This window comes from Etheostoma spectabile, chromosome 21 (assembly GCF_008692095.1).
Source record: "Etheostoma spectabile isolate EspeVRDwgs_2016 chromosome 21, UIUC_Espe_1.0, whole genome shotgun sequence".
NCBI classification, from domain to species: Eukaryota; Metazoa; Chordata; class Actinopteri; order Perciformes; family Percidae; genus Etheostoma; species Etheostoma spectabile.
The window spans coordinates 17008692-17021311 of record NC_045753.1 but is presented as its reverse complement, the minus strand read 5'-3'; the positions used below and the strand labels follow the sequence as shown (position 1 = coordinate 17021311).

The window sequence follows — 12620 nt, the reverse complement described above, 5'->3', positions numbered from 1 at the left end:
CCATCTTTGTTGGGAGTCGCACATGCGCAATAACTAGTTAAGGACTACTACCCAGTCAGAAGCAAAAGTATGAGGGCGTGCCATGCTAGCGGCAAGGCGAGCATTATAACGTGTTACAAAGTGACGCATGTTCGTCATGGAAGTAAAGGCTGGACTACAATAGAACTGTTTGCAGCTGTTTGTGAACAGTGTTTTCTGTTGTAGATAGTAAGTCCCTTTGGCATGGACTTTGGGCTTTTTCACTTTGTAAACCTATAACATGCACAAAAAAGATACATAACACAATAAAGAAAAAGCCAAAAAGCATAATATGAGCGCTTTAAGATTTAGTTGTAACATTAGATTTTCAGCTCAATCATGCTCAACCACAATATTTTTCAGTGGCTCAAATGGATGAAATATACCTCCCTGACTCAAGGCACCATGAATAAAATCAGCCGTCTCAGTGAAGAATGGGCTTTACATAATCTTTACAGTCTGGTGCTTCTACTCCATGATACTGTATTTTGGTGTTTTTGTAGAAACGTGGCCCAGTGTCAATGTGCTGGGGACCATCTGCAGCATTCACCACACGTGTTATTCCCAGATCCATTAACAGGGTTTTATGCTGAGCTGTAGCGATGTATACGACATGAGAGATGAGGAAAGGAATGTAGTCTTTGGAGATTTTTCTTGCCTGTGGCAAGCTCTGTTAGCGTATGTTTGCAAATGTATCACTGGTGACTCAAATGTACAGATTTTATATTTGTCCCATGAGTTGGCCAAATACAAGACTTGTTTGCAGCAACAGTTTCACAATCAGATCACCATATTGCAGCGGGTCCCTGAAGTGAGAATGTTACTTACACGTCTCCAAAGAAGAGGTTTGGCCAAACCTCGTTGACAGCTCCAGTGGGGTGTCTGTTCCTTAGCAGAAGGCTGAGCAGATCGCAGGTGGGTGGTGTCTGATACTCTGGCTCCTCCTCTGGACTCATATCTGCATCTTTCACTTTAGTGTTGTATAATTATCACAAATTATATTAGGCTCAGCACTTAGATAACGGTTAGATAATTTCCCCAAATAGACTACTTGATGTTCCTGGATGAAAAATTTGAGAAGTTATTTCCGCTGTCGTGCTAGTTTTTCCTTCCTGTAGGCATTTGGAAAGGAACCACGGTTAACTCTAACCTCTTTCGTGCAGATTGCTCTGTTATCCATCTGTGCAGAGTATCAGTGTTGTTTAGAGGTTGAGCCTCGGTAGAACGAGACAGCTGAAGATGCCAGAGACTATTTATTCCTCAGATGACTCTGGCAGAAGCCAGGTTGCTTTTGCTGTGACAACTTTAACTACAGAACCACAGCAGTGATTACAGTTGTAATATTGTAAGTGACTTAACATGGTGAGGAAGTTGCCACATTGCGTTAGTTCAAACAACATCAACTTGTACCTCATTTTAGAGAATTTAAGGGATGAAGCTGTTGTTATATTTATCTTATCATTTATAAATTTTGTTAATTTAACCACTGCCTCATATTACCATCCAAAAACTATTATAACTGCTATTTGGTGAGAAATGTCCTCATTATGATGGACTGTATTTTTCATTTCTGGAGCGAAGCTGAGAGTCAGGCAAACATGACAGAGCATGCTCGGTGACACAGTTTACCGTTTACACTGCTGAGACACTACAGCGGTTGTTGACAATCTCAACTCAAGCTCCATTTAGTGGCTGTTTTGGAGCTTTCCATCATATGATCTTCACCAGCAGATGGAATTAACCAATTTTGTCATAGAATTTCCAATTTTTCTTTTAAGGTATAGTTAGTTTTTTTTCTTGTAGGAAAATGTTTTAGGCTTTCTCTCTGAGAGTTAATAAAATGAACAGCACCACTCTCATGTTTCTGTACAGATTAAAAACATTTTTTGTACTTAAGTACAACATGCTAATAATTAGTGAGATTGAGAGTTGCCAGGATAGCTGTCTTCTTCTGCTTCCAGTCATTATGCTAACATAAGCCCTCACTGGCTGTAGTTTAGCATATTTAGCATACTGAAATGAGAGTGGTATCAATCTTCTCAACTATCTCCCAGCAAAAAAGCCAATGAGCACATTTCCTAATACGTTTTCATTGACAAAGAGTTAAATGTTGAGGGTCATTCTTTGGAAACAGCAGTTAACAGCAGTTTAGTAGTTGCTCTTCCTTTACTATGTCGCCCAGTGTAACTTCATAACTCTTATTAGTTTTTAGAAAATAATAGAGCAGCGTCTGTCTACACAGACAGCATTCTTCTTTCTTTGGGATAAAGTCACTGTTGGTTTTAATCTTTAAATCATATTTTATTACAATGAAAAGCCTTTAACGTGATTTAAGTCACTTTCATTTCTTTACAAAAAATGGAATTTGTCTACGAAGGAAAGACAATAAGAGCATGTTTTTACATTCATATCTTCGCAAGAATATCTACTAAAAACTCAAGAATATAATCCAAATTTATCGACGGATGGATTTGATCTCAAGTCCACCTGTTGGTACTCTAGCTCCTGGATGATCCCTGGCAGTGCAGCTTTATGTCCAGCTCTCTCAGCTGCTCCAGGAAACCATTGTTAGGTGAGATGTTCCTGTTGGCGCTGACAGCTTTGATGGCGTCCACCAGTGTCATGTTCTCGTAGATCATCAAGTAGGCCAGAACCAAGGTGGATGAGCGGCTGAGACCCATCGCACAGTGGACAAACACTTTGCCTGCTAATCAGCGGAAACAAAAGTCAACATCACTTCCTGCTCAGTCTAGAGCTCAGCCATCCTCTACAAGCTCCATGCCCATAATTACAACCATGCAATTACTTTATTCTAACTGTCTAATTTGTTACTCGGTGGATTAAAAACATCAGAGAGAGGAGTACTTCAAACTCCTGACTAAAATTTTTCAACAATGTTGCAACAAATGTTTCTACACACGGTAATCCCTAGTTCCTTATCCGGCCTGAGGATTAGGGTGCAGGGGAGCGCGTAATTGAACTGTCTTGGCGTCTGTGTATTTCTGCCGGGGATTACTGTAGGCCCCGCCACACACTGGAGCCCCAGATCAGCCAGCATATGAATAAGGAGGCCTCATCTTATTACTGTCGTGTCAGATACTGACTTTACTTTGCATAAAAGGCCAGGCGGACACAGGCCACAAACATAATTGTGTAATTTACTTGTCCAATAAAAGTGTTGCTTACAAATTACAAGGGCAGTCCATTTAAAAACAATTTTCCTGGCCAAGGTCTGAGTTTATGAGAAGTTTACCGTGGGGGAAAGATATTAGCTTGATGTTATGTTTAGTGTTTGATTTGCATTTTAATGACTGATACAACTGGGGGTAACTGTAATGGGAATTGACTGACAAATTTCTGTACTTAAAAAATGGTCTCCCCCAAATTAATGTGTGAAAATGTTAAGAAATGGCTTGAGCCTGGTGAGAGCTCCTCACCTGTGGGCGAGCTCAAAGCGTCCTTGATAAAATTAGCTGCTGGGTAAAAGAAGGGACTCAAGTTAAAGGATGGCATGTCAAAAGCTTCCACTCCATAATAAGTGATTTGTGTGTCTCGGTAGAAGCTGGGGCCCGTGTTCACGTTGAACTTCCCATCAGCAGCGTTGAGTACATGGGTGATGTGGTGAGCCTGGAGTGTCCTCTTGTCTTTGGCTGCATACCTAAAGGGAAAAAGCATAGTTATCTCTCAGGGCAGAGAAGTGAAAGGAGGGTTCATCATTTCCGAGCATACATAAGACCATTGTGAAAAACGAAATGCTTATAAATTAATTAAAATTTGTCATATTCATAAAAAATAAAACATTAACTAATCCTTGACATATTATTGATAAATTGTTTGTGTTGCCAAGTTGTGGACCCTCATCCAAGTTATGAAACCTTTTGGTTGGTGTAACATAGTAGCTTGCTCTGTTCATCCAAATAACAATAACAATAAATGAATGAATGAATAAATAAATAAATAGTGGATTGAAAAAAAAGTTTACCCCAAAGAAATAGTTAAAGGTGCCCTGCCACAAAAGAATATGCATTTTTTTTTTTTTATATATTGGGTCCGTATGTGTTTGTGTTATGTGGTGAAGGTGAAAATGAACTGCTACCTCCTCTGTCAGCTCTAGCCACTGAAAAGAAATAAGTGGAGAAATCAAGCCAGTTACAAAAGCTGGTCAGTCTGACGTCATGTTGCCTGAGCTCATTACTATTCATGAGCTCGCCCAGTTGCGCTGGGTAAAGGATGCTGATAGCCAGGCTCTCATTGGCTAGATGTTAGCCAGATAAAATGTCAAGCAACTTAGCTCATTGAATGTTAATGAGAACTGGCAAAAATGGAGCTGAGAATTCCTGCATGCTTTCTACACCACACTAGAATGGCTTGAAACAAGGTAACCAAGTCATTTTTTCCACAGAAAATGTTACAGAGTCCATGGTAGAACAGACATTACCAGAAAGTAATGAAATACGTGTGGCAGGGCACCTTTAAAAACTGTCAGCGAGTTCTGTGGCTTTGCTGTGGCAATGGAGATCCTGTTTCTGGAAAAAGACTTATTTGCTATTTTATTTTGATTAATGTCTGTGTACTGTAGTTGTGTGGTAACAGAAATCCCAAAAACAGATCTAAACCTGTGACGGTTTAAACCGGTGCAAATTAAAAAAAAAAATGGTAAACACGGTAATATGCTAATGTTTAGCATATTGGTCTAATTTAAAATGAGTAAAGGAGGTCCTTCAATTACATGTGGGTTCAAAATCTGGCAACCCAAAAGCACTGTTTAGCCACTAACTTCTTACTGAAAAATGAGATGTTTTTATAGAACTTGAAATTACTTTTTTCCCCATTAGAGGCCAGCAGAACCAAATGTTGAACACTTACATATAACCTTAAGTCGATATAGCGTACTTGTTAGCAAACAAATAGTGAGATACACAAACAGAGTTAGGTGGCAATTGTCTGTGAGTTCATTGCTAAAAACAACAAATTTCATGTACAAGTATATTTGTTAATATAAAATATTGGTGCTGCTTTTACCATTAATACATTAGCCTAAAAGTGTTGTAATCCTTACATTGGTGACACTTTGTATAGCCTTCATTAGTGTGCCTGGTCTCACATGTCTCCGATGTAGATCCTGGAATGAACCTGATCCAGATGGCTGCTGGTCCCTTTCTTTGTCCACATTAGCCTCTGAAGCTCTGAAGCCGGGGGGGTCTCATACCTGCCATCTTCCCCCTCAGGGCTCGCCAAGCAGCTGAGGCCTCTGGGCATGTCTGGATGCTGCACTTCTGCTTTTATAACCTGTCACATAAAGTACCACATATTATGTTCTGACAGAGTTTACCTGGGAGTATAGTAATCAGCGGGCTTGTTGAACCAACAAAACTGGTCATTGCTATTAGATTGGGGCCAAACCGAGAAGCTGAAAGGTCATCAAAAGCGTCAGAAATGTTTTTCTTTACCTCACTCATCTACAGCTTGAGAAAGGATACAGTTAGTTTGATACATCATTTGATACTCCTTTGAATGCTAACTTCTCATAGGCTATATTGAATAGAGAGGTAACACTGAAAGAGAAATAAAATGTGGGATTACAGTGAGGATGGTTAATTACAACATCAGGTATACAGGCCTATCGCCTTTAAATATAGACTATAATTATGCCAATAAAAGCACTTCACACAGAAAAGGACCACAAGAACGCATAATTGTAAGATGACCTTATGATGCTCTCATTAAATTAATTCGGTAGTTCAGTAGCACTTACGTAGGTTTATTTATCTCCAAAGGTACAGAAAATTAGTATTTAAAGCCCACAGTATAACAGATTTTCATTTCCAGCAAGCAGGTCCAAGTTGTGCATTTACAATTTACACACTAGGCTTGTGAGACTTATACTATGCATACTGTTTACATTAGCATCCATTTAGGCAGTTGTGCAATTCTGCTCCAGGCTTAGGACGTACAAACTATGTGTATGCATTGTTATACTGTAGTAAAGAAACTGTCGGCAGCTCAGTTTCTGTCCCGGCTTCTGTGTGCGAGTCTCGTTCCTGTCCAGCCTTTAACCAATCAGCTTATCTCCTCTAATGGCTCTCTGCTCACCACACAACTGGCTACAATCAGCTCATCAACCCAGATCAACACTGGCTTTCCTTTCGCTCATCACCAGAATGTTATTCCAGTCTGGTAGCTAAGCTCAGACGCCTACTCCTGTGATTCATCTAGTTGATTCTACTCGTATATTTTGCTGAATTTCAGCTGCATGGCAGAGCATGGCTCTACTCAACTTGACTTGCTCGTTTCTGGTTAAAATGCAAAAGTTGTGGATAGTACCTGGTACTTTTGGTGCCACCTCCTTCGAGGTTCCAAGCGAGCTGAGCCAATACTACGAGGTGGAGTTGAAGCACTGGAGACCACTGATTGGTCAGAAAGAACTGTCACGAATGCAACATGGGACATCCTACACAAACTTGCCATTTTTTAAATAGCGACCACATTTTTTTTATTCCCTCACCCCAGATTTTAAAAAATGGCAGCCCACCAAACTAAAGCGTACACTACATTGTACAGTTGACAGACATCTTGCTGATGAAAGAATTCAGCAAGTGTCGTGTTCATGATGTCATGAAAGTTTCATGCGGTTTTGCTATGGTGATCGGCTGAGAATCTCGCCTACATTACTATCTGCAATGGTTAATGAAATAGAAAGAAAAGCACCAGGTACTAAAAGTGAGTGGAGTCGAGTTGAGCCGAACCATTCAGTGGAACTTAGGCTTTTGTTACCTCATCTAATGTTTGTTTGTTCACTGTCCTCCAGGAATCTTGTTTGCTCGCCTGCCAAATCCTTCCCTCTGCTTCCTTCTTGCCGTTCTCCAGCCATTCACTTACCTTGACCTGTCATCTCCTGCTTCAGTAACTCCTGCAATTAACCTGTAATGTTTTATTTGCTTTCTGGTCTGTGTTCTGTGTTTGGGTTCACCTGCCATCAACTCCTAACAGCTTCTTATTTGCATTCTGCTAGTGTGTGGAGACATAATGTGGCACTCAGGGTTTGCAGACTTATTGTCATGTCCACAGGGATAAGTCGTTCAACAAACAAATCTGTTTTACTGACCTTTTGTTAAGCTGCCAGGACATATGGAGGTGCACTCAAACATCATGATGGCTCCTTCTGCATGTGCATGTTGAATGTGTGTCAGTGGATGCAAGAAGAGCTGCATCTGACCAAGCATGTACTCATACATGCATATGACTGGGTGTGTGTGAATCTTGAAGGCAGAGTAAAATTGTGTCTTTGCAAAAGTACAACATGTGCCCGGTGTACCTGGAAGCTCTTCTTTCTCCTCATTGATCTATAAGTACAACCCTTCCCTTCCTCCCACAGTCGGGGCAGAGAACTGATTTCCCTGGTGCACATGTTGAGCTGCAGCGCTGCTTTCATAGCCTCCCCCCTTAGGCTAACCTGTCCTTCTTGCTCTACTTCTGTGTAATTAAAGACACTATGTATGGGAAAGTGCCCGCGGTTAATATGGAGGGCAAATAAAAATGGCTTTTTTTCCCTCCTCCGGGCTTCTTCTTGGTGGTTTAATGAATTACACTTCCCTCTTTAGCCTTAGATTTGTGAGCAAATTAATAAAAGAAGAAAGTGAGGTAATCCATAAGGCAATGCAGTATCGTCACAGTACATCCTCATTTATTAAAGTGCTTTATAAACATGTTTACCCTGCAAACAAAGGTCTACGTACTTTAAATCCATACATTGTAAAGTCTAATCAGTATTTTCCAACACGGACTTCTATTTACAACAAATCTGTAACAATACATTGTTAGCAGACACTTGCCTTGGCTGGAAACGTTGATTTTCAAGGTCTCTCTGTAAAAGAGCTACATGTGGGTCGACAGCACAACTGTCTGCGTTCTCCTTAGTAATCTACCCTGTAACCTTTTTTGCTATTTTAACATCTGAATCTCAGCCCAAAATAAATCTGGCATCATCTTCTGCATTCCTTTATATTAAGGTTACCCGAGCTACCAGCAGACGAGGGAGGATAGGACACAGCTTTTTCAATAGCAACAGAATTAGATCAGTGCTGCTAAGCTTAAATCTGACACAGTCTCTACTGAGATTCTTTTCTACAGTGAAATGTGTTCAAATTTACAGCTGGACATTTGATCACGTCAGGAGTTTCGGATCTCTTTTACTATATGTTTGGATCATTTATAAATGATCTGCATATTAAGTAAATAAAACAGAAAAACAGCATAAAAGTGGCATATCAAAAAGAATTACACAAGAAAGATAAAAATAAGTCCAAACAATACATATCTTATATATTACATATGTTTTTATCAGGTTTCTTTGCAAAATGTCCACATTTAATATATATTTTTCTTGTATCTAAATAAAATATCCATAAATGAAACCCCTTGAAGTTGAACATGTGACTCCAACAATACAAGTATGCAACACATAAATCCATGCGTAGTACGTGTGTGATGAAGTGAGCTTGAGAGATAATGAATTATAACAAATAGGAACCATTGCTTTCAAACTACTATATAGTAGTATAGTATAATATAGTATAGTATGGTAGTAAAGTATGCATGTGTGAAGCTTTTTGTGTTTTACCTGGACAATCAAAGGATCTGAAACCTTTTGATGTACAGTGATCAGCTCAACTAGCTTGACAAATAAATCAAAGGAATTTCATTCTGTTAACACTGATGAGTTGGTCTCGTTAAAGAGAAGGGTGCTGTAGATTGATTCCCATTTTTAGCTTGAATGTTCAGTTGCAGAAACATGAATCTTTTCTCAGTCGTCTACAAAAAAAACTGATGCTTTGTAAACACATTTTTCCGTAAGAAATTTGGTCCATTCGGCTGTAAATAAAGTGAGGTGCTGAAAAAAAATGAAATTTTACAAGAATGAGAGGTAACTGAAAGACATAAAGAAATAGTCATAAAATCTCCATCAAATCATTAGCATTCATTGTTCAGTCTTGTCTCTGTTTTCACTTCACACTGCACCAAGTTTCCAAACTGTCTTTTTTGTTAAGACATTATTTGTTTTTAACATCACTGCCTCCAAAAACATTTTAAAAAAAAACAAGAACAACAAGAATGTCCTTAACCATGGTGGCAGGTCCATGAGAAAATAATGGAGCTCATTATAAACTAGACAACAAAATGTTATTCTACTTGAGAGACAACTTTGTGACTCATTGTTAAATCTTTACCACTAGTGATGCAAGCAATGTAAAGCTTGGCCTCAGGGTGACGCCAGAGAACAGGCCATGTTATGTTGTTACCGCCACATTTCTGCGTTGTCAAATTTGCCGAGACTTCTTTTCAGTTTAAAGTGTACTTTGTCTGCCTCACCTGTGCACTGTGCTGAATGCCGACATGTTAGGGTGTTGACATACTGTCATCATGTTTTAATGCATATAAACAACTAGCTTACGTGTTACATGTAATATTTACCCTATCAGCATGCCAATATTAGCATTTTAAATTGCTACTATTTCATGTAGTCCCTTAGTAGGTTAGCATGTTAACATGTGCATACTTAGCACATTAACATGCATAACTTTCTAATATTTAGAAAACAGCATTATGTTCTAAAACATTGATTCTGAGTTTAAAAAAGAAAAGTTATGAGTGTGCATATTTTCCCCTTACAACAACATTAAGTAGGCCTAGATTAATGTTATCACGTCAACATTGAACATGCTAATTAAAAGCGGAGGGCGGAGTTGTTATACTGTATAGTTAAATGTGTGCAGCTTTCCCACTCTTCTTTTTATTTTTATGTTTAACATGCAAACATGATATATTAGCCTGCTGTTAATCTCAAGGTAGTCTCACAGATGTTCAGTCATTAGTTGAACAAAATTTCATGTCAATCCATTAGAAATGTTTCAGTGACTGACTGACTGGCATCACCATCCCTAGACATAACGCTGCTCTGTGGCTAAAAAAGTGTAAACTTCTCTTGATTACAGTATCTGACATGTTTTCTTTTTTCTTGTGAGCTGAAGATCCAGATCCAACAGCAAAGCCAGGAAATTCCTGTTGGGGTAGATGGCTCTCTTCTCGATCAATTTCTGCAAAGCCCGTTTGAGCGTGAGGTGATGGTAGATCATGAGGTACGCTAACACCAAGGTCGATGATCGGCTCATTCCCATGATGCAGTGCACCAGAACCTTCCCTGAAGAACAGACAAGATGAGGGAGACAGAGGGGTGGTGTGAAGGAAGGATTAGAGGCTTCTGTCTTATTAATATCATACCTGACTACCCGTCTCACACTTTGGCCTTTCTTTTTTTTGCTGTGAGCTAAAAATAGTGCCTACAATTCATTGCCTTTGTTCATTTAAGGTCCCTTTGCCGGCTGGGCCCGACTGTCTCTTTAATCCAACTCGTCCTGCGCTTGACAGCTTCTTTGAAAGGAGCCATTGACACATTATAGACTTAAATTCTGCAAGGTAAGACGCTTATTACTACTACTAGCTGAAAATACTCTTACATACAATTACAAGTGTGTTACATTGTGGTGACAGGTGACATTGAAAAACGGTATGATGGGAGAATTTTAATGGATTGGTTTATTAAGGATTTATGGAGTGATATACAAGATGTGGTGTATCATATTTTTACAGCAATTAGCCATTATGCAGAAGTATGAATATCCATCTGAAAAAGAAGAGTCTTACCATCAGGTGCCTTCAGAGCTTTATGAATGAAATCAGCTGCAGGCTGGAAGTAAACATCCAGATCAAAGTGTGTTGAGTCATCTGCTGGAATGCCACAATACACAAAGCCGTTGCCATAAAAGCTTTGGTTCCCTATGCTGCCTCGCTTGGAGTGAGCAGCGTTTAATACATGAGTTATACCTAATTTCTGCAAAGCAGTCTTGTTTTGGGCTACTGCCCTAGCAAGACAAAGAGACAGAAAGAGGTTCAAGACTTCGGTGAAAACTAAGCATTACAGCAACGTTTTTGTTCCAGAAAAACACAATCAGGAGTTATGTAAAAGATGACAACAACAGTTTAACAAGTAACAGGTTTTACATTTCCTTTTGAGGCAAACTCATTGGGTCTGAAATGAAATGCATACTTACACATTCCCTATATATATGTTTGGCCAGACCTCATCAACTTGATTGAGATGTAGTTTGCATGAGTCCAAAACCTTCTGCAGATCCTTCACACTCAGATATTCTTTTCTCTTGCTTTTCAAGTCTGACATGTTAGGTCCACAAACACTGTCTTGGATCGATTGCTGGTTCAAGTGTTTGTTGTATCAAAGCAGTTCCCGTCCACACTGCCTCAGGATGATCTGTACGAACAGGTGTTTATCTGCGGTCACTGAACAGTTACCCAATTTAGTGCTTAACCTAGCGTGTAGTCTTACCCGTGCAGAGGGCAGAACAACAAACAGAGCAGACCGAGCTCTGCTTTTCAAACTGCGGTGGGACTCTAATTTAATAAGCCTCAAACAAAGAATAATTTCATAATGCAGTGATAATTGGATGCAATTATGGACAAAATGTTTACGTGCATTGCTTTTACTGGATGGCAGGAAGTCCACTTTAATGCAGCTAGTTTACTGCCCTGAAATACATATTGTGTGAAAGCAAATCAACTCAAGAGGGAAAAAATTAAGCTTTGCCGCTGGCTGCACACGACATAAACAGCCCTCACACCGCTTTGAGTGTCTCTTTTAACCCTCCTATTATGTTGCAGGTCAATTTCACCCATTCCAGATTTTAAATAGAAGAAAAACATAATTAACCTCTCTTTTAAGCCTTGAAATGTATTTACCTCTCTTCCTGCAGGGTCATGAACATGTATGGAAAAAGTGGTGCAATGATTTTTTGTAAAAAAAAGAAACTACTGCTGTTGTATACAAAAAGTCAATAAAGGTTTCCAGTCATTTTAACCTGGAGACATTATTGATTGATTGCTGCATCTGCTTATTGATGTATCCACAGTGGTCTGTGTGCTTGGACCAAATCCCACCTGAAATGTTCATAAAAATAAAATCCATTCCTGTTGGTGAGTGTGTGATTCTGGTGAGATGCAGGTGCAATTGTGTGTGTTCCGGTGTGTGGAGAGGCTCAGTTGACACTGTGCATACACAGTGTATTAGAGAAGCTGTTATCCTAGCATTTATTAGCAATATTCAATACATTCCACACTTTCTCTCCAACTGATTTAAAACATGTAAGAAGAGACCGTTGGAATCTAAACTCTCTCATGATAGATAGTCAACTTCCTGCCAAGGCAGATTGTTAGCTTTCAAAGACCTACTGTATGTTCTCAGAAACCGTAAAACGTTTTCCAACATTTTGACTCCATAATATAAAAATGGCTGAAATCCAATCTACCACTGGAACCCCAAGTCAGAAGTTGAACTGGAAATATTGACACTACATGTGTAAAATGCAGGGAAACAAAAGACATTAAGTTATTTTAAATTTTGCTCAGCATGTGAACAGTGTGAAAAGCAAATGCGATCGTCATGGCAGTTAAATCCTTGACAATAACATAAGACCATTGAACACACATACACTGATAAGTGGTTTTACATGGTCTTAAGAACCTAATGGGGG

General features: G+C 39.3%; 2 protein-coding genes and 2 long non-coding RNA genes across 6 annotated transcripts in view; 2 read left to right on the top strand and 2 right to left on the bottom strand.

Moving 5' to 3' along the window:
• Positions 1-12072, top strand: part of LOC116671398 (uncharacterized) — a 15611-nt gene extending 3539 nt beyond the window's left edge. The window contains exons 3-4 of the long non-coding RNA XR_004327259.1: positions 10041-10491; positions 11247-12072. This is a non-coding gene — a long non-coding RNA (uncharacterized LOC116671398). The remainder of the gene's footprint in view (positions 1-10040; positions 10492-11246) is intronic.
• On the bottom strand, positions 2295-8246 carry LOC116671393 (dual specificity phosphatase DUPD1). Of its 3 annotated transcripts, XM_032502633.1 has the most exons (5): positions 5774-5814; positions 5469-5573; positions 5123-5307; positions 3456-3676; positions 2295-2722 (listed from the first exon to the last, which is right to left on the bottom strand). In XM_032502633.1, exons 2-5 carry the CDS (start codon positions 5475-5477, stop codon positions 2517-2519), a joined length of 621 nt encoding a protein of 206 aa, XP_032358524.1. In that variant the 5' UTR covers positions 5478-5573; positions 5774-5814; the 3' UTR covers positions 2295-2516. The 3 variants fall into 3 exon arrangements, with proteins under 3 accessions (XP_032358524.1, XP_032358525.1, XP_032358523.1); XM_032502634.1 differs by lacking the exons at positions 5469-5573; positions 5774-5814 and adding an exon at positions 7851-8246; XM_032502632.1 differs by having other exon boundaries at positions 5469-5814.
• Positions 8389-9103, top strand: LOC116671396 (uncharacterized). The gene is made up of 2 exons (XR_004327257.1): positions 8389-8574; positions 8609-9103. It is a non-coding gene; the product is annotated as an uncharacterized LOC116671396 (long non-coding RNA).
• On the bottom strand, positions 9658-11366 carry LOC116671394 (dual specificity protein phosphatase 26). The gene is made up of 3 exons (XM_032502635.1): positions 11127-11366; positions 10720-10937; positions 9658-10216 (listed from the first exon to the last, which is right to left on the bottom strand). The coding sequence occupies exons 1-3, from the start codon at positions 11252-11254 to the stop codon at positions 10005-10007; spliced, it is 558 nt and encodes a 185-aa protein (XP_032358526.1). The 5' UTR covers positions 11255-11366; the 3' UTR covers positions 9658-10004.
• Positions 12073-12620: the final 548 nt, after the last annotated feature.

What these genes read in the sequence shown, in the direction of transcription:
- LOC116671394 (XM_032502635.1), bottom strand. Translation starts at nt 11,254, where the DNA reads ATGTCAGACTTGAAAAGCAAGAGAAAAGAATATCTGAGTGTGAAGGAT. An exon ending in AACATATATATAGGGAATGT is followed by an intron (nt 10,938 to 11,126) that starts GTAAGTATGCAT and finishes TTGTCTTGCTAG; the next exon opens with GGCAGTAGCCCAAAACAAGA. An exon ending in AGCTCTGAAGGCACCTGATG is followed by an intron (nt 10,217 to 10,719) that starts GTAAGACTCTTC and finishes TCTGTTCTTCAG; the next exon opens with GGAAGGTTCTGGTGCACTGC.
- LOC116671393 (XM_032502632.1), bottom strand. An exon ending in AGGATCTACATCGGAGACAT is followed by an intron (nt 3,677 to 5,122) that starts GTGAGACCAGGC and finishes TTTTCCCTTTAG; the next exon opens with GTATGCAGCCAAAGACAAGA. An exon ending in CGCTTTGAGCTCGCCCACAG is followed by an intron (nt 2,723 to 3,455) that starts GTGAGGAGCTCT and finishes GCTGATTAGCAG; the next exon opens with GCAAAGTGTTTGTCCACTGT.